The sequence below is a fragment of the Dendrobates tinctorius genome, unplaced genomic scaffold (genome assembly GCF_039654945.1).
Source record: "Dendrobates tinctorius isolate UK_male_01 unplaced genomic scaffold, ASM3965494v1 ptg000001l, whole genome shotgun sequence".
NCBI classification, from domain to species: Eukaryota; Metazoa; Chordata; class Amphibia; order Anura; family Dendrobatidae; genus Dendrobates; species Dendrobates tinctorius.
The window spans coordinates 12,420,456-12,445,718 of record NW_027361669.1 but is presented as its reverse complement, the minus strand read 5'-3'; the positions used below and the strand labels follow the sequence as shown (position 1 = coordinate 12,445,718).

Here is a 25,263-nt window from a genome sequence, read left to right as displayed (position 1 = left end):
ACCTGACAGACTCTGTCACCTCCTTACAAAATAATACACATTTTATGGATTTATTCTGTGTCATTTCTGACAGGTTTTTGACAGGATCTTTTGATCGAACAGTTGGTGTTTGGTCACAAGATGGTCAGCTGATTCAGAGGCTTCACCAGTTCACGAGTGAAATCACTGGCATGTGCTATGTTCCCTCTATAAAAACAGTTTGGATCACCAGTGGGAATGGCCAACCACTAGTTCTGGACCCACGATCTGGGGATATTGTAAGTAAGAGTGCAGTGTAGACCTGATTTCAATATATCATTGAATATACAAAGTTGATATAATCCACTATCATGTTTAAATAAAGTATTCTCTTTTTTCCTTAGATTTCCAATTTTGTGGATACTTTCCAAAGCCATGATGACAATCCACAAATAAAACATTTGACGTGCCTTCCCGAAACAAGTCATGTAATAGGTGAGCTATGCATAAAAGTAGCTCAGCATCTATCGGGGTGAAAAGATCCCTTATTTTGGACCAAAAGACTGTCATATGAGCTTAACATTTTTTACATAATGCACCTTGGTAACTTAGAGTACAATCATTAATTAATTCAATTAATGTTTTTAATTTGAAACTATACATTAGGCTTTGACTTAGATTTAGCAGTTTTGCGCTAAAATATTGCGGTAATGTAGTCTTATGGTATTGTAAGTAGAATTAACCTAAAACAAGCAGGTTATGACAGTACATGCAACCATAGTGGTTATGTTGCTACTTTCATTTCTGATGAACTGAGCAAGCACAAAGGTGATTACCCAGCCCCATGCCCCACATTGTGAAAGCATCAGAGAGCGGGCTACCATTGTTTTACCGCATGGGCTTCCACGTAATGCCCTGCAGATATCACATCTACCTTGCACAGTGGTGGTTCATTCTTCGGCCATCTGATATTAGTGGATCCCAGTGGAACATAGTTTGTCATCTCCAGTCACTTGGTAAGATTATGTTCACACATTCAGTATTTTACATCATTATTTCTAAGCCAAAGCCAAGAGTGGTTGAAAAATGCAGAAGTGTTGCAAGAGTTTCTGTTATACCTTTCCACTGAATACTGACCAAATACTGAACATGTGAACATTGTCCAAGTCTCTTTCCTATAGAGTGTAAGCTTCTTTGGTCAGTGAGGTTCTATCTCACTTCCTCGTGTGTAGAGGGTAAGCTCTTATGGTTAGCAGAGTCCTCTCTTTCTATCACATGTAGAGTGTAAGCTCTTATGGTTAGCAGAGTCCTCTCTTTCTATCACATGTAGAGTGTAAGCTCTTATGGTTAGCAGAGTCCTCTCTTTCTATCACATGTAGAGTGTAAGCTCTTATGGTTAGCAGAGTCCTCTCTTTCTATCACATGTAGAGTGTAAGCTCTTATGGTTAGCAGAGTCCTCTCTTTCTATCACATGTAGAGTGTAAGCTCTTATGGTTAGCAGAGTCCTCTCTTTCTATCACATGTAGAGTGTAAGCTCTTACGGTCAGCAGGATCCTCTCTTTCTATCACAGCGGAAGGTACTGGAGAACGACCGCTGCCACCAGAAGGTGAGGCATTGTTGTCTACAGGAGCCCCCCTAGAAAAAACACCACGCCTGCCGTTGTCGGCGCTATTGACTTCATAGTCTGAGGAACTACTGACTTGTTAACCGTATTCACCGTAACCGCCGTTACCTGATCCTTTATTCTTGAACTCTGCATACCCTTTTGCAATTAGACTGTGTATTCCCCTGTCTAACCCATTACCTCCCTGTGTGGAGTATTCTCTGGTCATTAAAAATTGTTAACCCTAACTGTGCCTCCTGTCTGTCACTGCATCCAGCAACCTGCTCACACCCTCACACGGGCCAGTCTCTGGGACTCTCATTTTCAGTATCCTTCAGATAAATAATAAATACTGTTTGTGAGATAACTGCTTTGTGCATTAGCTGTAGTAATGATGTGATTTCTCCTCATCTTCTATGTGACCCAATATGATAATGAACGCTATACTAAGTTATCTTATCTGTTATTTTACTGTACAAAGTAAATTATAGGGAATTTTTATTCTAGACCTATCGCAAAGTTCTTTACTTTTCATGTAGACATCTTTTACACAGATTTTTATGCTGACTTGTTAAAACAATATGATTTTCATGTTTTTTCAAGTTTGTAAGGAGCCTATAATAAAAAAGATGAAAAAATGTCTCAGCAAGCATATGCAGCCTTTGGATATCTACCCCAAAAATGCGCTGTGTGTAGTGTGTTTTATATTTCACTATGGACTTACCGCCAGCACGAGAAATGCCCCCAAATCAAATATTTTTGCCAAAAATTCTGTATGTCAAACCTTGTCTACGGTGGTTTCACACACAGCTATTTTTTTTTTTTTTTTTTTTTTTTATTCACTACAGATTTTGGAACAGTTTATTGAGCCAAAGTCAGAAGTGGATCCAGAATGGAAATATTTGAAAACAAATACTTATACTTTTTCCTAATGGATCCACTTGAATTTTTGGCTAAAATGAATGCATTAAAACTACAGTGACAGTGCCCCCTCCCCCAAAGAAAAAAACAGCTAGGTGTGAAACTACCCTTAGGCCATTTGCACACTTGGTGCACATGTTCACACACAGCATTTTTTTAGCGGTATTTTTAGCGGTTTTTCCAATAAAACCGCTAAAAATAAGCTTCCCATTCTTTTCTATGCATTTTTCACTTTTTGTGCATACTGATGCGTCTTTTACCGCGAAAAAAACACAATTGCGGTAAAAAACGCAGCATGCTCATTAATTTCGTGGATTTTTCCACGTTTCTGGCTATTTCTATGCGTCTTGAAAACGCGCGGAAAAAAAGCATAAAAAAAGCGCATTTTTTGCACAAAAACCGCGCGGAAAACGCGCTGAAAAAAAGCGCGATTTCTGGGAAGGGAGTCAGGTTTTTCAGCAGAAATTTTCTGCTACGTGTGCACTTAGCCTTAAACTTTTACTCTAAGGGCTCATCCCCATTTGCGATTAAAAAAACGGTCCATTTTCTGCATGGAAAAAACGGATCGATTCTATGCGATTGTCATGCGACTTCAGTGCGATTTTTCCATATGACATCCGTATGCAATGCGATTTTAACATAAGGTTTTACATAGAGCAGTTCTCTCCATGTAAAAACTCATGTTAAAATAGCATTGTAAAAAACAAACTGTACACATTGTTTTAAAACAAAAGAATCTTCAAAACACACACACACACATATATATATATATATATATATATATACACTCACTGGCCACTTTATTAGGTACACCTGTCCAACTGTGTGTTAAGACTTAATTTCTAATCAGCCAATCACATGGCGGCAACTCAGTGCATTTAGGCATGTAGACATGGTCAAGACAATCTCCTGCAAACCGAGCATCAGTATGGGGAAGAAAGGTGATTTGAGTGCCTTTGAACGTGGCATGATTGTTGGTGCCAGAAGGGCTGGTCTGAGTATTTCAGAAACTGCTGATCTACTGGGATTTTCACGCACAACCATCTCTAGGGTTTACAGAGAATGGTCCGAAAAAGAAAAAAAATCCAGTGAGCGGCAGTTCTGTGGCCGGAAATGCCTTGTTGATGCCAGAGGTCAGAGGAGAATGGGCAGACTGGTTCGAGCTGATAGAAAGGCAACAGTGACTCAAATTGCCACCCGTTACAACCAAGGTAGGCAGAAGAGCATCTCTGAACGCACAGTGCGTCGAACTTTGAGGCAGATGGGCTACAGCAGCAGAAGACCACACTGGGTACCACTCCTCTCAGCTAAGAACAGGAAACTGAGGCTACAATTTGCACAAGCTCATCGAAATTGGACAGTAGAAGATTGGAAAAACGTTGCCTGGTCTGATGAGTCTCGATTTCTGCTGCGACATTCGGATGGTAGGGTCAGAATTTGGCGTAAACAACATGAAAGCATGGATCCATCCTGCCTTGTATCAACGGTTCAGGCTGGTGGTGGTGGTGTCATGGTGTGGGGAATTTTTTCTTGGCACTCTTTGGGCCCCTTGGTACCAATTGAGCATCGTTGCAACGCCACAGCCTACCTGAGTATTGTTGCTGACCATGTCCATCCCTTTATGACCACAATGTACCCAACATCTGATGGCTACTTTCAGCAGGATAATGCGCCATGTCATAAAGCTCGAATCATCTCAGATTGGTTTCTTGAACATGACAATGAGTTCACTGTCCTCAAATGGCCTCCTCAGTCACCAGATCTCAATCCAATAGAGCATCTTTGGGATGTGGTGGAACGGGAGATTCGCATCAGGGATGTGCAGCCGACAAATCTGCGCCAACTGTGTGATGCCATCATGTCAATATGGTCCAAAATCTCTGAGGAATGCTTCCAGCACCTTGTTGAATCTCTGCCACGAAGAATTGAGGCAGTTCTGAAGGCAAAAGGGGGTCCAACCCCTTACTAGCATGGTGTACCTAATAAAGTGGCCAGTGAGTGTATATATATATATATATATTTGAGAGAGAAAGATAGCAGAATAGCCGTTAATTCATTTGTTGGCTTTTGTAAAATAATTGCAAAAGCCGACATAATAGGAGACATGGTTTACATGTAGTAAACTATTTTATTTCATTTATTTTTTTATATGTACATATACTGTATACACATAGAGTACATACATATATATACTTCGACAAAAAAGTGGCAACAAATCAATGTATAAACCACAAAGAAGAGAACCAATTCAATAAATTTAAAATATTCTTTTTTTATTGAAAAAATTAACATGTATTTTAAAATGACTACAATATACATAAATCCATAGAAAATTAACCCACAAGAGGGCAGCAGCAAGCCACCTAAAAATAGTTATACACTCAATCAAAGATATAATCATAACAATAACTTTATCTTATGTGCAAAAAGAGCATCATATATCATCACTACAAACAGCACACTGAAAAGTAATTTTTTATATACTCCTGCCCAAATACTTAGCAAATTACAAAAAAAATGCCTATATACAATTATGCTGGCAATAATAATTCTGCTAATGTTCAGACTGCGAAATTCTATAGCAAATTGCATATGTAAATTTATCAAAGCAAAGTTATATGGACAGACGAAATCCTGCTCCTAATAACTCCACAACATTATTATAGACAAAAAGGAGAGGGGATGTAAAACCATTGTTTTAATAAGGTACTGAAAATCAGAACTCCACTATTAAACTAATACCCCACCACTTAGCAAATCGCTCACAATAGAATGCTTTATATAAAGTTATAAGGGCGGAAATGATCCTGCTCCTAATCAAAACAAAGCACTCTACTAGCGAACTGCATGTGAAAAAAAGGCTATACAAAATTGTGTGGACAGAAATAGTACTGCTCTTAATAACGCCGCAGCGTTGTGATAGAACAACCGTCACAGATGAAAAAGAAGGGCATAAATGATGTTTACCTAAAGAGGTGCCGATAATCAGTGCTCTGCTGCTGGACCCTGCGCCCCCGACGCGCGTTTCGCCCTTCTGCTTCTTCTATTGTGAACGATTTGCTAAGTGGTGGGGTATTAGTTTAATAGTGGAGTTCTGATTTTCAGTACCTTATTAAAACAGTAGTTTTACATCCCCTCTCCTTTTTGTCTATAATAATGTTGTGGAGTTATTAGGAGCAGGATTTCGTCTGTTCATATAACTTTGCTTTGATAAATTTACATATGCAATTTGCTATAGAATTTCGCAGTCTGAACATGAGCAGAATTATTATTGCCAGCATAATTGTATATATGCTTTTTTTGTAATTTGCTAAGTATTTGGGCAGGAGTATATAAAAAAATTACTTTTCAGTGTGCTGTTTGTAGTGATGATATGTGATGCTCTTTTTGCACATAAGATAAAGTTATTGTTATGATTATATCTTTGATTGAGTGTATAACTATTTTTAGGTGGCTTGCTGCTGCCCTCTTGTGGGTTAATTTTCTATGGATTTATGGATATTGTAGTCATTTTAAAATACATGTTAATTTTTTCAATAAAAAAAGAATATTTTAAATTTATTGAATTGGTTCGCTTCTTTGTGGTTTATACATTGATTTGTTGCCACTTTTTTGTTGAAGTATCTATGTTGAAGTGACATATAGTAATATTTGGACGCAATGTGTAAATATATATATATATATATATACACTCAGTGATACACACACATACATATATATATTTATATATATAATATATACTGTATATACATAATAAATGTAACATATAATATATATGATATATATAATATAGTTACAAACAATATATATAATATATATTATATTTACATATCATACATAATATAAATATAATAAAAATATAATATATATATAATACATATATATGTGTGTGTGTGTGTGTGTATATATATATATATATATATATGACATTTTGGTGACAAATACAATTATTCTAGTATTGGTTCTAAATTATAGACATGTATTTATTTAATAAAGGATTATTTCAAGGAACAAAATGGTGTGGGGGTCCCCCTACTATTTATAGACAGCAACACTATACTACGGTAATTGTATTTGTCACAGACATATATATATATATTATATTTTTATTATATTTATATTATGTATGATATATATATCTAATATATTTATATATAATATATTAGATATATATTATATGTATATATATATATCTATGTCTTCTATATAATATATTATATATATATATATACACCTTATGTATATTTATTCTATATATATATATATATATATATTATGTGTATATATATATTTACATATATCTTCAAAATATATTACATATATTTATTATATATATTATATATTATATTATATATATGCTTTATATATTACATATATATGTTTCTATATATATATATATATATTATATATATTACATACAATGTATATATTATTTATTTGATATATATATATATGTATATATGTGTGTCACTGACATGTGAATGTATTCTACGAGTATATATCTAGTGTTTTGTGAGCTCAGTGTTATTTTACTAAACCCGACAAATGAATTATCACCTATTCTGCTATGTATCTCTCTAAAATATATATATATCTCAATGACACATATATATATATATACTGTATGTGTATATATATATATATTCACGTATTCTATGTGTATACATGTAGTATATCTTTTGTATTAGAACATGTCAGTGTGATTTTACTGTATAGCCGCATATGAATTGCCGGCTTTTCTATCTATCTATCTATCTATCTAATATAAATACATATATACATGTCAGTGACACACACATATATATGTATTTATATTAGATAGATAGATAGATAGATAGATAGATAGATAGATAGATAGATAAATAAGCTGGCAATTCATATGCGGCTATAATCACACTGACAGCTCAAAAAAGAATAGATAGAATATATGTATACACATAGAATACATAGATATATACATGTCAGTGACACACACATATATATCTGTGTATTCTATGTGTATATATCTATTCTATTCTAACATGTCAGTGTGATTGTACTGTATAGCCGCATATGAATTGTCGGCTTTTTTCAAAGGACACCGATGCGTATAATTCGGACAGTACTCGCATGGTGCGAGCACTGTCTGATTTTTTATCGCACCCATTGACTTGCATAGGCGATTTTCACCTGAGTCCGATTTCGGCTGAGAAAAAAATCGCAAATGAGATGTCACCCATTGCCTAACATTGGTCAGAGTGCAATCCGATTTTTAATCGGATTACACTCATCCGATTTTCGCACCAGTGAGTATGAGCCCTTATTGTTCCACTCCTAGTTTTGGCTTACAGATACTGTGGTAAAAAACTGTCCAGATACTGAAGGTGTGAACAGTGCATAACAGCCACGATCAGCAAAACGTTTCCACGGTGAGACAAAGTCTGCATATCTGCACATGGATTTCTGAGAGGATTTTAGCAAAGCGGTGCAAAAATAAAGTGCAATTACACAAAGCTACAGCAAAAATAGTGTAGTTTCTAAAAAACATCTTCAGCTTCTGCATGGTGCTTTCTTAATACAGAAATTATAATGGTTTAATAATTTACATGTTTAGGTTCAACACGGAACCAAATAATTGTGTGGAAGTACCACAGTTCAGGTTGTGTCACTATATTGAAGGCCAAGCATCCCATGGAGTGTCTCTCTTACAGTAAGTGTGGACTTTCTTTAATGTATGTCAGCCATAAGTCTGTGTAGTAAGAATAGTAATGACCTGTCTGTCTTGGGCTGGTTTCACGCATCCTGATATTTCTGGTACCGGAAAAACTGTATGTAATACTTGAGGCATTCGTGTGTCATCAGTGTGCACGTGTGCCGGATGTTTTGTGGCCCGTGCTGCTGTGAAAAAAAGGACATGTCAGCATATTTTGCCCACGGGCACACGAGCCGTGGAAACACACTGACATGTGCACAGATCCACATGGTGGTTTCCACTGTTTAGGCACATCAGGGGCTCTCCAAACATGACATGGCATCTGCTAATTATGCCAGCAAATTTTACATTCAAAAAGTGCAATGGCGCCCGTTAGGTTGTGTGCACACGCTGCGGATTGTGCTGTGGAATTTTCCACGCGGATTTGTGTGAATCCGCAGGTAAAACCGCAGGTCAAAAGACTTGCGGTTTACCTGCAGATTTTCTGTGGTTTAGCCTGCGTGTTTCCCCTGCGGTTGGACACCTGCCATGGAGCAGGTGCAAAACCGCAGCGGAATCAGCACAAAGAATTGACATGCTGCGCATTTGAAACCGCAGCAAATCCGCGTGGAAAATTCCGCACCGTGTGCACTGCGGATTTCATTTTCCAATGATTATAATGATACTGTACACCGCAGCAGAATCCGCAGCGTGTGCACACACCCTTACCTTCCAAGCCCTGCCGTGTACCCAAACAGTAGATTTCCCTCACATATGGGGTATCAGCATGCTAAGGAGAAATTGCACAACAAAATGTATGGTCCATTTTCTCCTGTTGCCCTTGCGAAAGTAAAAAAAAAAAATTAGGTCTAAAGGAAAGGTTTTGTGAAAGAAAAGTAAATGTTTATTTTTTCCTTCCACATTCCAAAAATTCATGTGAAGCACCTGAAGGGTTAATAAACTTCTAGAATGTGGTTTTGAGCACCTTGAGGTAAGCAGTTTTTAGATTGGTGTCATTTTGGTGTATTTTCAGTGATATAGGCCTCTCAAAGTCATTTCAAATGTGAGGTGGTCTCTAAAAAAGATTTTGAAAATTTTGTTGTAAAATTGAAAAATTGCTGGTCAACTTTTAACGCTTATAACTTCCTAACAAAAAAAATTATGTTTCCATATTTGTGCAGATGTAAAGTAGACATGTGGGAAATGTTATTACCTATTTTGCGTGATATGACTCTCTGATTTAAGGGCATAAAAACAAAAATTTGAAAATTGCAAAACTTTCAAAAGGTTTGACAAGGTTTGAAGGTTTTTCACAAATAAACGCAAGTCATATCAAAGAAATTTTATGACTAACATGAAATACAATATGTCACTAGAAAACATTCTCAGAATCACAGGGATCCATTGAAGCGTTCCAGAGTTATGACCTCATAAAGGGACAGTGGTCAGAATTGTTAAAATTGACCTGGTCAGGAAGGTGAAAACAGGCTTCGAAGGTGAAGGGGTTAAATATACTTGGATATCAAATAGGCAGATTATGGCAAACTGAGGAGCCTTTGTCAGGTCCCTGGCTGCTGTAGGAAAGCAAACGCTGTAGATGTTATGGTTCTTATTAAGGGACAGTTGTGCTTCCGAGAACAATCATTTTTTAAATCATTTTACCTGATAAATGAGCATTTTGCTCCTTCGTTGGGTGATTGGCAGCTGTTTAGACTGGCAGATTATCAGGAAATGAGCGGTTATAGAACCAGTCGCTCCCAATCACCGGCAAGTGTACATGCATCATGAATGTGCACCTCACTGCAGTCTTGTATCTGAAGAGCTGCAGTAAAAAGGCTCAAGGTTAAAAAATGTCCCCTCAAAGGCCAAAAAAAATTATATGGTGGTGGTTGAGAAATTAAAGGAGTTTTCTCCTGACATCCATTTTAGTCGCTATTTACCTACTGTTTGTGAGATACATTTGGTTACTGGTGCATTAATCAACTAGAAGGCTCCATTCACCACACACACACAAAAAAACATTCCTTTTGTCAAACACTAGGTCAATATACATTAACGTACCCTTCATTTGCTGATTTGAATAGCATAGTACACCATTCTAAAGAGAAGTATACACTAAGAAAAGTAATTTTTTTTTCCGAAAAGTTTCTATTGGCAACATGTCACGGCATGCCACTACAGTGGAATACGTCAGCACTTTTTGGCAGAGGCTGATGATTAAAAAAAATCTCCCAAAATATATTTTTGGCAGAAGGGTCAAACAACGTGTATGGAGCTGTGGGCGGTTAGGTAGCACTTCATTAATCCTGGTCTTCGGTTCCGGTTGAAGAGGTGGCTATGTGTATGGATAGAACGTTTCCAATACTGTGAATGGAAATTGTGCAAACCGTCAGGTGTATTCACTGTAAATGATTTATTTTTTCCAGCTGCAAAGCAATTACTGCTACTTTTCACCGGCGACAGCAGTGGTATTGTGAAAAAATGGAAACAAAATGATCTGTCTCCCTTTACCTACAGGTACATTCAATATTTCTATGTTGAAGAAAAGTCATATATGGCTTGCTATTCCGACTTCAGTATGTTGTAGTGATAAGCGAACGTGCTCAGATAATGTCTTATCCGACCACGCTCAGGTATTATCTGAGCATCTGGGCGTGCTCGTACATTATGTTCGAGTCCCCACGGCTGCATGATTTGTGGCTGCTAGGCTGGGATCACACATGCGAGGAATACGGCTAAGTCTCGCATGTTAACACCCGCTCATGCTTGGATAAGACATTATACAAGCATGTTCCGTCATCATTAGTATTTTGCTGATATCAGATGGTTTTAGATTTTATAGAATATTCTCATTTTTGCCACTCCAAAAATTTAGGTTCAGTGTTAGTAAAAGAGGAAGTAAAAAGAAGTAAGTCACAACATTAGTGAGATATTGCTGTTATAACTAATGGTAAGTGATTAGCAGAAAATTCTGTTAGCAGCAGAAGAACATGAATAATAAGGTTTTCCATAACTTTCCATTTTACAGGAAATTGATATAAATATTAATGATGTGGGAAGTCAGGAGATGCTATTAGGGGTTGCCATAATGTATAGTGAGACAGTGACAGGACAAGTGGTGAGGAATTTATATATTTCGCTTTATATCTCATCCAAGATAGCTGGATATTGCTAGTAAAGTAACGTTCTGCTGCTCTCCTGCGTATTAGGCTATGTCCACATGCAGCATTTTTATAGTGTTCTTTCTGCTTCAAAAATCTGGTAATAAAGCTGCATTCAAAACTCAGGTTTTTCAGCGTTTTTGCTGTTTTTCTGTGTTTTTGCAGTGTTTTTCGAGTTCAGTGACATGTGGGATTTGTCTACAGTACATGTTTAATAGAGTTAGTCTTAGGCTACTTTCACACTAGCGTTTTTTTGCGCTGCGTGCGCAGTCCAAACGCATACAAAAAACGCATCAAGCGTTTTGCATGCGTTTGCTTAGTTTATGCGCATGCGTTTTGACCAGTTTGACTCTTAAAACGCATGCGATTTTAAACGCTGATGCGCGCATGTCCATGCGCACGCCAGTGTTCCCATAAATTATAATGTGGTTTTTTTGCACTGGTTGGGTACACAAAAAATGCAACAGGGTGCGTCCGGCGCGCATAGGCGCACACTACAAAAAACGCATGTGCACAAAAATGCATACAAACGCTTACAAACGCTAGACAATGCTCACCCATGTTAAACATAGGGGCGCATTGTGCATGCGCATGTATGCGCAGCACAAAAAACGCTAGTGTGAAACCAGCCTTATTCACCAAAAACGGAGCAAAAAAAAATCTGCAAAAACTAAGCAAAACCTTTTTCTCATTGCTTTATGTGGGTGAAAAAATAGCTCAAAAATTCTAAAAGAATTGACATGCTGCAGATTTAAAAAACACTGCAGTCTTCAAATTCAGTCAGGAGAAAAAAATATGTGCATAATATTACAGAAATCTCAGGTTTGTTGCTACTGTTAAACACATTTTCTGCAGAAAAACATGGATTTTTGTGAGTACTCACCGTAAAATCCTTTTCTCCGAGACGCTCATTGGGGGACACAGAGACTGTGGGTGTATGCTTCTGCCGTCTGGAGGCTGACACTAAGTATACAAAAAAAGAGTTAGCTCCTCCTCCGCCGCATACACCCTCGCCCCCAGACCGGGCGTAACTCAGTTTAGTGCATAAGCAGTAGGAGAACGCGCCTTAAACTCAGGCAAGAAATTATACGTCTGGAAAAGGGACCACCCTGATCCTTACATAAGGATTTGTATAACTTAAAATAAGCAAAAGCCAACTGGCTAGTAGGGTGGGTGCTGTGTCCCCCAATGAGCGTCTCGGAGAAAAGGATTTTACGGTGAGTACTCACAAAAATCCATGTTTCTCCTTCGTCTCATTGGGGGACACAGAGACTGTGGGACGTTCTAAAGCAGTCCCTGGGCGGGATCTTAGCTCACCCAATCCATGCTATTTTGCGCCCCTGATTAGAGGTGCGCAACTGCTGCCTGAAGAATCTTTCATCCCAGGCTTGCATCCGAGGATGCCTGGGTATGTACGTTATAATGTTTGACAAACGTATGCAAACTGGACCAGGTAGCTGCTTTGCACACCTGTTCCGCTGAAGCTTGGTGTCGCAGTGCCCATGAGGCACCCACTGCTCGAGCCGAGTGTGCCTTGATCCCTGCCGGAACCGGCGTGCCACTGATTTCATAAGATTCTTGAATCGTCAGGCGAACCCATCTGGCCAAAGTCGCTTTGGACGCAGCAAGCCCCTTCCGCCTCCCTTCTGGGATCACGAATAGAGAGTCTGTCCGGCAGAAAGATGCTGTCCTTGTCACATACCTCCTAAGAGCTCTTACCAGATCCAGTGTGTGCAAAGCCTTTTCTACCCTGTGCACCGGTGCCGGGCAAAACGAAGGTAAGACAATGTCTTCGTTGATATGGAATGCAGAGACAACCTTCGGCAAGAAGGGGGGAGCTGGCCTTAAAACTACCTTATCCTTATAAAAAGTCAAGAACGGCGGTTTACAAGATAAAGCCGCCAATTCCGAAACCCGCCTAATAGACATAATAGCTACCAGAAAAACGACCTTCCTGGACAGGTAAGGTAAGGAGACTTCTTGTAAGGGTTCGAAAGGGGGCTCCTGAAGGGCCCTGAGCACCAAGTTCAGGTCCCATGATTCCGTCGGCGCCTTATAGGGGGGTACTAAATGTGCGACCCCCTGCATAAACGTCTTAACCTGCCAGACCGAAGCGACCTTTCGTTGAAAAAGGACCGACAGGGCCGAGATTTGCGTCCTGAGCGAACTCGGAGCCAGCCCTGCGTCCAGCCCTGCCTGCAAAAAAGCCAGTACGTTGGGGATTGAAAAAACCAGAGGAGCCACTCCGCGATCCCTACACCAACGGAAAAAAACTTCCCAAGTCCGATGATATACCTTCGCAGAGGAAGGTTTTCGGGCACTCACCATCGTGGCCACCACATCGCGCCTGAATCCTGCCTGTGTTAACAGCCAAGATTCAATGGCCACGCCGTCAAACACAGGGCCCCTAAGTTCGGATGGTAGATCGGCCCCTGGGACAGCAAGTCCAGCCGATCTGGTAGACGCCAGGGTACGTCCACCACTAGCTGAACCAGATCTGCATACCAGGCCCTCCGAGGCCAGTCTGTAGCTAGCAGAATTGCTGGAACCTTCTCTCTCCTTAACTTTCTGATGACCCTTGGAAGCAGAGGTAGCGGGGGGAACAAGTATGGGAGACGAAACTGGCTCCATGGAAGCACCAGAGCGTCTGCTGCGATCGCCTGCGGGTCGAGGGATCGAGCGACGAACCTTTGCACTTTGGCGTTCTCTCTGGATGCCATAAGGTCCACATCTGGTGTCCCCCACCGTTGGCAGATCTGTTGAAAAACCTCGGGGTGCAGGGACCATTCCCCTGCCGCGACCCCCTGTCGGCTGAGAAAATCTGCCGCCCAGTTTTCGACTCCCGGAATGTGCACCGCTGAAATTACCACGTGGTTCTTTTCGGCCCAACGCAGTACCAGTCCAACCTCGCGCATGGCTGTTTGGCTGCGCGTGCCCCCCTGATGGTTGACATATGCTACTGCTGTAGCATTGTCCGACTGAATGCGCACCGGCCGGTGTCTCAGGAAACACTGAAAATGTTGCAGGGCCAATCGTATTGCCCGTATCTCCAGAATGTTGATCGGGAGAATTATCTCCTGAATGGACCACCGCCCCTGGGCTGTGTGACTCTGGAAAACTGCTCCCCAACCTTGCAGGCTTGCATCGGTCGTCACCACCAACCACTGTTCCGGGGGAAAGGGTTTCCCCCGGACCAGTGATGAGTCGCGAGTCCACCATCGGAGTGATTGTCGGACCAGCGGAGACAAATTGCACCGATGACTGAGGGATAGCAGCCTTCTGTCCCATGCTGACAAGAGCGCATGCTGAAGCGGACGGAGATGGAACTGGGCAAACGGGATTGCCTCCATCGCCGCCACCATTCTGCCCAACACACTCATACCGTACCGGATGGATCTGGAGCCTGGCTGTAGAAGGTTCCGTACCCCCTGTTTGATCTTTCGCGCTTTGTCCTGAGGGAGGATCACCAGCCCCCGGGAGGTGTTGAAGACCATGCCTAGGAATACGATTCTCTGGGCTGGAACCAAGGACGACTTGTTCCGATTGATCAACCAGCCTAGACGCGCCAGGGTATCTAGCGTGATACTGACATTCTCCTGGCACGCCTGAAACGACGGTCCCTTTACCAAAAGGTCGTCCAGGTAAGGTAGTACCGTTATGCCCCGAGCATGCAGGATGGCCATAACCACCGCCATTATCTTCGTAAAGACTCTGGGAGCAGTGGCCAGACCGAAGGGCAGAGCAACAAATTGAAAATGTCGCCCTCCGATCGCAAAACACAGGAACCTCTGGTGTGGAGGAAAAATCGGAATGTGCAGATATGCATCCTGCACGTCGATCGAGGCCAGGAACTCCCCTGGAACCATGGCTGCAATGACCGAACGGAGGGATTCCATCCGGAACCGCCTGACTCTGATGAATTTGTTCAGGATTTTTAGATCTAATACTGGCCTTACTGTCCCGTCCTTTTTGGGGACCGAAAACAGGTTGGAGTAAAAACCTTGTGTCTCTTCGCTTTTCGGTACTGGGACAATGACCCCGTTGCGCTGTAGCGTCATTATGGCCTGTAACAAACTCTCCGCCTGCGATTCTGTTCCGGAAAGCCGGGAACGGAAGAATCGCCGTGGCGGGAGACCGAGAAACTCTATCTTGTACCCGGACGATATCAATTCTGCCACCCAAGCGTCGCGTGCCACTGCGACCCAAACGTGGCTGAACCTTAGTAGGCGTCCGCCCACTCTGTCGTCCGTAGGTACGAAGCGCCTCGAGTCATTTTGCTGGAGGCTTTTGGGATCTGGCCCCCCTTGTTCTGGGCAAACGGCCTCGGCCTCTACCCAGCGGATTGGCTCTGTAAGAGATTTGCCTTTCCCTAATCTGACCATCATTTGCGGAGGTGGATGCTCTGGCCGAAGTCCCCCTCCAGGGGTTACAAAAAGGCCGAAAACGCCTCTGTGTCTGCCTGAATGCTGGCCAAGTCCTCTGCTGCGGGAGGAAACTACTCCTCCCCCCTGTGGCTTCTGAGATAAGCTTATCAAGCTTCTCACCGAACAACCGATTGCCCTGAAAAGGCAATGAGGTCAAGGACTTTTTGGAGATAGAATCCGCTTTCCACAATCTCAGCCATAATGCTCGCCTAATGGCGATCGCATTTGCTGCTGCCACCGCAGAACACTCGGCCGCGTCCAGAGAGGCGCTGACGAGAAAATCACTTGCCCCTAAGATCTGATTTGTCACCTCCAAGACCTCCGCAGGCAGGTCTCTGTTTTGGAGGGCATTCTGCAGAGCGTCCGCCCACGAAACCATGGCCTTAGCCACCCAAGTAGCCGCAAAGGAGGGGGCTAGGGCCGACCCCGCTGCCTCATACACCGAGCGGGCAAGCCCCTCTATAAGGCGATCAGTTGGGTCCTTGATAGAAGAACCGCTGGGTATCGACAATAGCGATCTTGACGCTAAACGTGATACCGGTGGGTGTAATGTTTTCGGACTTTTATGCTAGATCCGTTATCTTCGCATTTAGTGTGTCGGCCATCTTGTTTCCTGGACTGTGCATTGACTTTTGCCCTCAACCAATATGGAGTCCTCAGCTTGTCGTTGGCCATCTTGTTTCCTGGCATGTGCAGTGACTTTGCCCTCAAATAACATGGAGTACTCAGCTATGATGTCCCTGCCCTGTTTCCTGCCAATTGTCCTTTTAATCAGCTCCAGCTGATTCACCTGTGCTCCTGAATCAGCTCTATTCCCAGTTTGTGACTTGGTCTGTGAAGCCTGGATCTCCTCTGCTTGGAACCATTTGTGGACACAGAACCCTTCTGCTTGCCAGCTACTTCTGACAGGAAAGTAATGGACTCTGAATATCGTTGGTTGTTTGCCTAACTCTGCAACTATCCTGCTACTGCACTACTTGTATGAAGTAATACAAGAAATGCTTAAGAAGCTTATGTCTCATGTGTCTTATTATACCCATGCGTTAGACTCTAGATAGACTGTATACCATATGACAGATTCAGGAGCCATGATAGAGTCTGCTGGGTCTGAGACACCGCTGCAACCTGTATAGAGATTTTTTATTTTTTTTTTTTGTTTTGGATCTTTGCCGTTGGGGAGCCGCTGCAGGCTGTGGATCCAAGATATCGATATATGTGATAGTGGTTGTGGCTTCTCACAACCTTTCCAGGTGAGCACATTCCCTTCTTTTAAGTCAGGAGTGTTACCACAGGTAAACACTATTGTGCTCCTTTTCTTTCTTTCCAGCCTCTCTGCCATACATCTTCGGGGAATATGGAGGACTCTGTTAAACATCTGTGCGAAGTAACCAATTCAATCCTTGCCGATCTAAAGGCAGTAAAGGACAGCTTTGCAAATCTGCGGGATCGGAGTGATCATAATCTACAGGTGTTCAGACAGACCACTCAGGACTTACGAACTCGGATTGAGGTTCTGGAGTGACAAGTCCAAACCCAAACTTCCACCCCGGCAATGGGAATCCCCAAGCTACCACCATTCCGCTTTGGCGGTGAACGGGAAAGATTCAGAGGATTCATTAATCAATGCAAACTGTTCTTTGCGGCTCATGCGCCTCAGTTCCTTACTGAGCGATCTAAAGTATTAACAATAATTATGCTGCTCTCCAACAAAGCTCTCGCATGGGCAAACCCTCTAATTGAGACTGACGACGACTGTCTAAATAACCTTGATGCTTTCATTTCAGCTATGGGGAAGGCATTCGATGATCCGAACCGCGGTGCTACAGCGGAATCAGCTATGTTGACTTTAAGCCAAGGTAAGCGCTCAGTAGCAGAATATGCTCTGGATTTCCGGAGATGGGCCCTCGACACCACTTGGGATAGCTCCGCTAAAAGATCGGTTTTTCTGAGAGGATTATCCTCTGTAATTAAGGACGAACTTGCTCGTGTCGACCCACCTACAGCATTAGGAGATTTTATCAACTACTGTATTCGGATCGATGCTCGGCTTACTGAACGCAGACAGGAGAGGTGGTCGGAGCTAAGGCACTCTAATCATTTATTCTCTCCCTCTCCAGCCAAGGAGTCCTTGAGCAGGATTATACGAGAACCAAAACCTGAGCCTATGCAGGTGGACTCTTTACAGAGACGGGTCAGTGATGCACGTAAGGAACAGCGACTAAAGGAAAATCTGTGTTTCTATTGCGGTAAGTCAGGACATTTCATCATCAACTGCCCCAGTCGTTCTCGTAAGACAACTGCAGCCATCATACACTGCGAGTGCTGTGAGAGGGGTTCTGTCAGGTCCGCACTACAGACCCCAGAGGGAGTAGAAGATACAGACATTGATTACTCGGACTTGAACTCCGTTATCTCTGAGCCCGATGCAGGTGTTACTGCAGCAGTTTTTCCGGTCCTCTCAGCGGTTTCCCAGCTGAGCTGCAAGAACAACAATTCTCATTGCTTCATTCCCCTCAAACTCAGGGTTCACTCCGTTTGGGTATCTACCTCCGCTATGATTGATTCAGGGGCAAGCGGCAATTTTATGGACATCTCCTTTGCCCAGAGACATAACGTACATTCAGTAAAGAAGGCTACTCCTGTACAGATGGAGACCGTGGATGGCTCACTGTTAAACTCAGGACCAGTGGACCAGGAGACGGAACCCCTGAAGGTCCTCATGGGTAATGACCATCAAGAGAGTCTGTCCTTTATGCTCATCTCTTCTCCTCATTTCCCTATTATTCTAGGACTGCCTTGGCTGCAGGCTCAGAATCCTACGATTAATTGGGAGACTAAAGAACTGCACTTTCCGAAGACACAGATAAGTCCAGAAGCTTCAGTCTGCTCCATCCCTAAGGGACCACCATCAGTCTCAGAGCTACCAGCAATATACCGTGAGTATGCTGATGTGTGCGACAAAAAGAACGCAGACCTACTACCCCCTCACCGTCCATATGACTGTCCAATAGACCTATTACCAGGTGCAGGGATACCGTTTGGCAAGATTTACCCTTTGGCAGGGCCAGAGCTAAAGGCGCTAAAGGACTATATAGATGAACAGCTAGCCAAGGGCTTCATACGCCATTCTTCATCTCCCGCTGGTGCACCAATCTTCTTTGTGAAGAAGAAAGACGGATCTCTTAGGCCCTGCATAGATTATCGGGAGCTCAATAAGATCACGATCAGAAACCGTTACCCACTACCTTTGATTCCGGAATTATTGGAGAGAGTACGGCATGCAAAGCTCTTTACTAAGTTGGATCTCCGTGGGGCCTATAACTTGGTCCGCATTAGACCTGGGGATGAATGGAAGACTGCTTTCAGGTCACGCTACGGACACTTTGAATACCTGGTAATGCCATTCGGTTTATGTAATGCCCCAGCAACTTTCCAACATTTGGTGAATGACATTTTTAGAGATCTCCTGGATACATTCATTGTAATTTATTTGGATGATATCTTGATTTTTTCTAACTCCACAGAGGAACATCACAGACATGTGAAGATGGTCTTAGAACGCCTTCGACAAAACCATCTGTATTTCAAACTAGAAAAGTGCGACTTCCATCGGACAGAGATCCAATTTCTGGGGTATGTAATGACGTCACGAGGAATTAGTATGGATGAGAGTAAGATCCAAGCCATTAAAGACTGGCCGGTCCCCAAGAATGTAAAGGAGGTCCAGCGCTTTATAGGGTTTGCTAATTTTTATAGGCGTTTTATCAGGAACTTTTCTGAGGTAGTGTCTCCCATCACACGGCTTACCCGCAAGAACTCTGCTTTTACCTGGACCCCCCAGGCTCAAGAAGCATTTTCCCGCCTGAAACAGAAATTCACCACGGCACCTATTCTGGTGCATCCTAACCCTGAACGTGCCTTCATAATAGAGGTGGATGCCTCAGACAGTGCCATTGGAGCTATCCTCTCCCAGAGGACAGGCGAGAAAGAAGTCTTACATCCCTGTGCTTTCTTTTCTCGGCGGTTGTCTCCTGCAGAACGAAACTATGACGTGGGTAATAGAGAATTGTTGGCCATCATCGCAGCCTTCAAAGAATGGAGACACCACCTTCAGGGAGCTGCACAGCAGATAATCGTCTTGACTGACCACCGCAATCTCGAGTTTATCAGATCGGCTAAGTGTTTGACTCCTCGCCAGGCTCGTTGGAGTCTTTTTTTAAACCAATTCAGTTTTGTTATCTCTTATAGGCCAGGATCGCGTAATGGAAAGGCCGATGCGTTGTCTAGACTCTACTCAGATGAAACTATCCCACTCACGTTTCATAAGACTGTTATCTCTGATTCCAGGTTCCTGGGGGTGATCCATAATCAAGACTTGCTTAACGATATCAAGGAAGCATACCATACGGATCCCTGGTTGGCACAACCATCTTGTGAAGTAAGTCTTGTATATAAGAATGGTGTGTGGATTCAGGGGCAACGCCTGTATATTCCTGAAGCGGCCAGAGGGAAAGTACTGCAACTCGTCCACGATTCTAAAATAGCGGGGCATAGAGGAGTTCTGAAGACTCAAGAATTCCTGTCTCGCTTCTTTTGGTGGCCCACGTACAGAAGAGACGTTCTGGATTATGTCACTTCTTGTGAAGTCTGTGCTAGATGCAAGACTCCACGTTCGTCGCCTACAGGTCTTTTACAACCCCTACCCATTCCCACCCGTCCATGGGGATCCATATCAATGGACTTCATTGTGGAGCTGCCAACCTCTCAAGGGAAGAACACAGTTCTAGTGGTGGTGGATCGGTTAACAAAGGCAGCCCATTTTATTCCGTGTGTGGGTTTACCCACTGCGAAACACACATCGGACTTGATCATCCAAAATGTGTTTCGTCTGCATGGCGTACCGGATGAGGTTGTATCTGATCGAGGGGTGCAATTCACTTCAAAGTTTTGGCAGCACTTCTGTGCTGCGTTAAACATCAAAGTTAATCTATCTTCTGCCTTTCATCCGCAGACAAATGGACAGACTGAGCGGACTAACCAGACCCTAGAACAGTATCTCCGCTGTTTTATTTGCCACCTACAAGATGACTGGGTGGATTTGCTCCCACTGGCTGAATTCTCTTACAACAATTCGCAGAGCGCTTCCACTAAGTTGTCACCCTTTTATGCCAATTTGGGTTATCATCCTAACATCCTTCCTCGATTTCCCATAGACACACCTCTCCCAGCTGTAGCCGACAGAATCACATCTCTACAACAGAACCTTGATCTACTTAAGAGGAATCTGGAATCCGCTCAGGACAGGTATAAAAAATCGGCAGATAGGTTTCGTAAACCTGCACCAACCTTCAAGGTAGGAGATTTGGTTTGGCTGTCAACTAAGAACCTTAAGATGAGAGTACCATCATCCAAATTGGGTCATAAGTACATCGGGCCTTATAAGATTACTAAGCTTGTCAGTAACGTTGCCTGTCGCCTTCAACTGCCAAGATCTATGAGGATTCACCCTGTGTTTCATGTTTCTCTACTGAAGGCTGCAACTCCCAATTCTTTCCCTGGTCGTTCTTCTTCCCCTCCTGCTCCGGTCCTCATCGATGGCCAGGAGGAGTTTGTCGTGGAAAGGATCCTGGACTCCAGGTTGCGTAGAAACGGGGTGCAATACCTGGTACAGTGGCAAGGCTATTCTTCTGAGGACAACTCGTGGGAACCAGCCTCCAATCTCCATGCGCCTCGTTTACTCCGCCAGTTCCATCAGAGGTACCCGGGAAAGCCTGGACTGGGGCCATCCGGAGGCTGTCCTTAAGGGGGGAGTAATGTAATGTTTTCGGACTTTTATGCTAGATCCGTTATCTTCGCATTTAGTGTGTCGGCCATCTTGTTTCCTGGACTGTGCATTGACTTTTGCCCTCAACCAATATGGAGTCCTCAGCTTGTCGTTGGCCATCTTGTTTCCTGGCATGTGCAGTGACTTTGCCCTCAAATAACATGGAGTACTCAGCTATGATGTCCCTGCCCTGTTTCCTGCATATTGTCCTTTTAATCAGCTCCAGCTGATTCACCTGTGCTCCTGAATCAGCTCTATTCCCAGTTTGTGACTTGGTCTGTGAAGCCTGGATCTCCTCTGCTTGGAACCATTTGTGGACACAGAACCCTTCTGCTTGCCAGCTACTTCTGACAGGAAAGTAATGGACTCTGAATATCGTTGGTTGTTTGCCTAACTCTGCAACTATCCTGCTACTGCACTACTTGTATGAAGTAATACAAGAAATGCTTAAGAAGCTTATGTCTCATGTGTCTTATTATACCCATGCGTTAGACTCTAGATAGACTGTATACCATATGACAGTGGGTCCACTACTGGCGACTCCACCCATCCCTTATGGAGTTCAGGAGGAAACGGATACTTAGCTTGCAGCGCTTTTTGCATTGCAAAACGCTTATCCGGGTGTTCCCTATGTTTCTGAACTAGCTCCTCGAACTCCGGATGCGTGGCAAACCTTCTATGCGGTCGCCTGGTCTTTTTGAAGGAGACCTTGTGACCTGAGGCCGTGGACACATCGTCCTCGATCTCTAAAGTCTGGTTGACTGCCTCAATGAGGCTGTCCACCGAGTCTTGGTATCCCAGGCTTTCTGGATTCCAGGCCTCCTCCTCCTCCTCGCCCTCATCCTGTTCGCTTCCTGAGCTCGGCGACGGGGAACGAGATACCCTAATACCCGCCACCGAAGCCCCAGAGGGTCCGGCCGACGGGGAACGAGCTCTTTTGCTATGAGCTTGTCTGGTGCTGGAGCGGCCTCTAACGGTCGGAGGGTCCTGAGACGTGGACGAGCTGTCTTCCGCTGGCAGACCACCATCCTTGTCCCTGCCTGGGCCTTGGAGAGACTCAATTTCCCTTGTAAGGGACATCATAGAGTTTGATAAAGACACCGCCCATTCTGGAGGGTCCTGACCTCTGGGCTCTGCAACAATGGGGGGCTCCTGGGCTCGCTCCGACTCGCAGGCTTCACAAAATTTACCCGGCTGTGCTTTAGGCAGCCTGACCCCACAGGAAACGCAAACAGCGTATAGGAAAGAGTGAGCTTTCCCTTTGCCAGACATATTGCAAGGTAGGGTAGGAGGAGGAGGATAACCCCTTCCTTGACTACTAGTGCGGCACTCGCAACGGGGATGCACTTACCCACCGGTAATGGCCCAACTTTGCGTCTCTTCCGTGCGGCGTTACCCGCCGGGGCACTCGCACTCCGGGAGATAGGGGGCGGCTTCCGGCCCCACTTCGGCGAGGAAATGCAAGGAGGGGGGCGGGAGGTCCCCGGTAACTGTGCGCGCCCGCCGCTCTCCGCCCCCGGAAGTCAGTGGGCGGGGGCTTCCGGCTATCCCCGGAAGTCGGCGGGCGGACTCCGGATCTCCCCATACAGCGGGGACCGTGACCGCCCGCGGGGCTCTGGCCGCACTCCACGTGCGGCGTTGGAGGGAGGGGGCGGGAGCTCCCCGGTCACTGTGCGCGCCCGCCGCTCTCCGCCCCCGGAAGTTAGTGGGCGGGGCTTCCGGCCATCCCCGGAAGTCGGCGGGCGGGCGCGCGCTCACGGATCTCCCCATACAGCGGGGGCCGCGGCCGCCCGCGGGGCTCCGGCCACGCTCCGCATGCGGCGTTACCCGCCGGGTGCAGCGCCGGGAGAGAGACGGACTACCTGGTCCCGGCCTATCAACAAAAGGTGAGCCGGGCCGCCGAGGGGGCTCTCTGGAGGTGCTTCTCAACCCCATCCCTGGGCAGGGAGGGGGAGGCTACCGTACCGCTCTCCGCTCTCCGCTTCAATCCCTAGCTTACCTGCGCCTCCAACTCCACCCCTGGACTCACTACCTAGGGGTGGTAGGGGCATTCCACGATGCAGGAGAGAACAACGTGGAGGATCACTCACACGTGCTCGCCCGTTGGGGACGATGGGGAAACCGCAATCCTCTTATCAGGATGCGTTGCCGCCTCTTTCAAAATAAAAAAGAAAAATGGTTGTCTGGGGAAAAGTCCCAGATGTGTCCCTCGGTGCGGGAGAGAAACACGTGGAGGGTTACTCACACGTGGTCACCCGTTGATGATTTGGGGAGATCGGACCCTCTCTATAGGATCCGTCGCCCCTGTCTTATCTTCATAGAAAAAAAACAAAAAAAAAACCTAGTCTGGAGCTCCAGACTGCGTGTGCCTCCATCAGACACTAAGCAAAAAACTGAGTTACGCCCGGTCTGGGGGCGAGGGTGTATGCGGCGGAGGAGGAGCTAACTCTTTTTTTGTATACTTAGTGTCAGCCTCCAGACGGCAGAAGCACACACCCACAGTCTCTGTGTCCCCCAATGAGACGAAGGAGAAAAATGCAGCAAAATCACTGCTAAAATGCTGCATATTAACATATCCTTAAAGTTTGTTTTGTTTTTTTTCAATCTGCCATATAGTCCCAGAGATGTGAGCCTTTTAATTTAGTGATAATTCAAGCTGGTGGGATTCTGTGTGATAGTTGGTGGATGTTTAGTCTTCTCTGAATTATTACACTGTTAACATTGCCCATTTGGTAAAGAACATAAAATTATTAATAAATAAAAAGGCTACATATCTATGAAAAATGTGACGGATTTAAAAAAAAAAAAAAAACTACTGTATTTTTTGGACTGTAAGACGCACCGGACCGTAAGACGCACCCCAAATTTTTTGGGTGGAAAATAGCAGAAAAAAGATTTTGAAAAGATGAAGGTCCATCTTATTGTCCGAATTTAAGGTATCTTACCTAAGGGCCAGCGGTGGTAGAGTGGGGTCACAGGAGGCATGGCCCCTTCCTCAGGTGACCGAAGATAGCAGAAGTGGGGCAATGCTGCAGTCCCGGGGTGCGACGCTGTGGGTCCGGTGTCAGCAGTGAGGCAGAGCATGGAGCAGGGTTTCTTCCTCAGGATACCAGCGGCAGAAATATGGTGACGTAGTGGCCCGGTGTCCACAGCGAGCAGAGGCAAGTGTATCACCGGTTTCTCAGCGAGCAACTTCATGAGGCCTAGTTTGCGCAGATTGAGGAAAATGGCAGCCGAACTCTCAATCTGTGCACGCTCGGCCTCTGGTGGCCATTTTTCTGAAGCCAATGGCTGCAGAGATCTCAATTTGAGCATGCACTGCCTCCGGCGGTCCACGGCTTCAGAAAGATGGCTGCAGGGAAACCGATGATGCACTTGGCTCTGCTTGCCGTGGACTCCGGTCCGCGGCATCGCCACATTTCTGCCGTCGGCATCCTGAGGACGGGACCCTTCTCAGGTGCACTCCACACCGCCCACTGCCAACACCAAGCCTCAGCATCGCCACAGCATCGCCATACCTCTGCCGCCACGATTCCACTGCTACCCCACTGCAGCAACCCGCAGTAAGCCTGCGTTCAGACTATATGACGCACCCCCCCCCATTTTCCTCCCAAATTTTTTGGGAAAAAGTGCGTGTTATAGTCTGAAAAATAAGGTAAATATTCAGGGGAACAGCAGGAATAAATTAAGGACAAAAACT

The 25,263-nt window shown here is 44.4% G+C and overlaps 1 protein-coding gene across 1 annotated transcript in view; it reads left to right on the top strand.

Moving 5' to 3' along the window:
* LOC141082453 (uncharacterized) overlaps window positions 1–25,263 on the top strand; it is a 181,193-nt gene that overhangs the window by 76,943 nt on the left and 78,987 nt on the right. Inside the window, exons 6-9 of the mRNA XM_073566417.1 lie at window positions 74–257; window positions 363–453; window positions 8,077–8,172; window positions 10,581–10,671. Coding sequence (XP_073422518.1) covers window positions 74–257; window positions 363–453; window positions 8,077–8,172; window positions 10,581–10,671 — 462 coding nt within the window. The remainder of the gene's footprint in view (window positions 1–73; window positions 258–362; window positions 454–8,076; window positions 8,173–10,580; window positions 10,672–25,263) is intronic.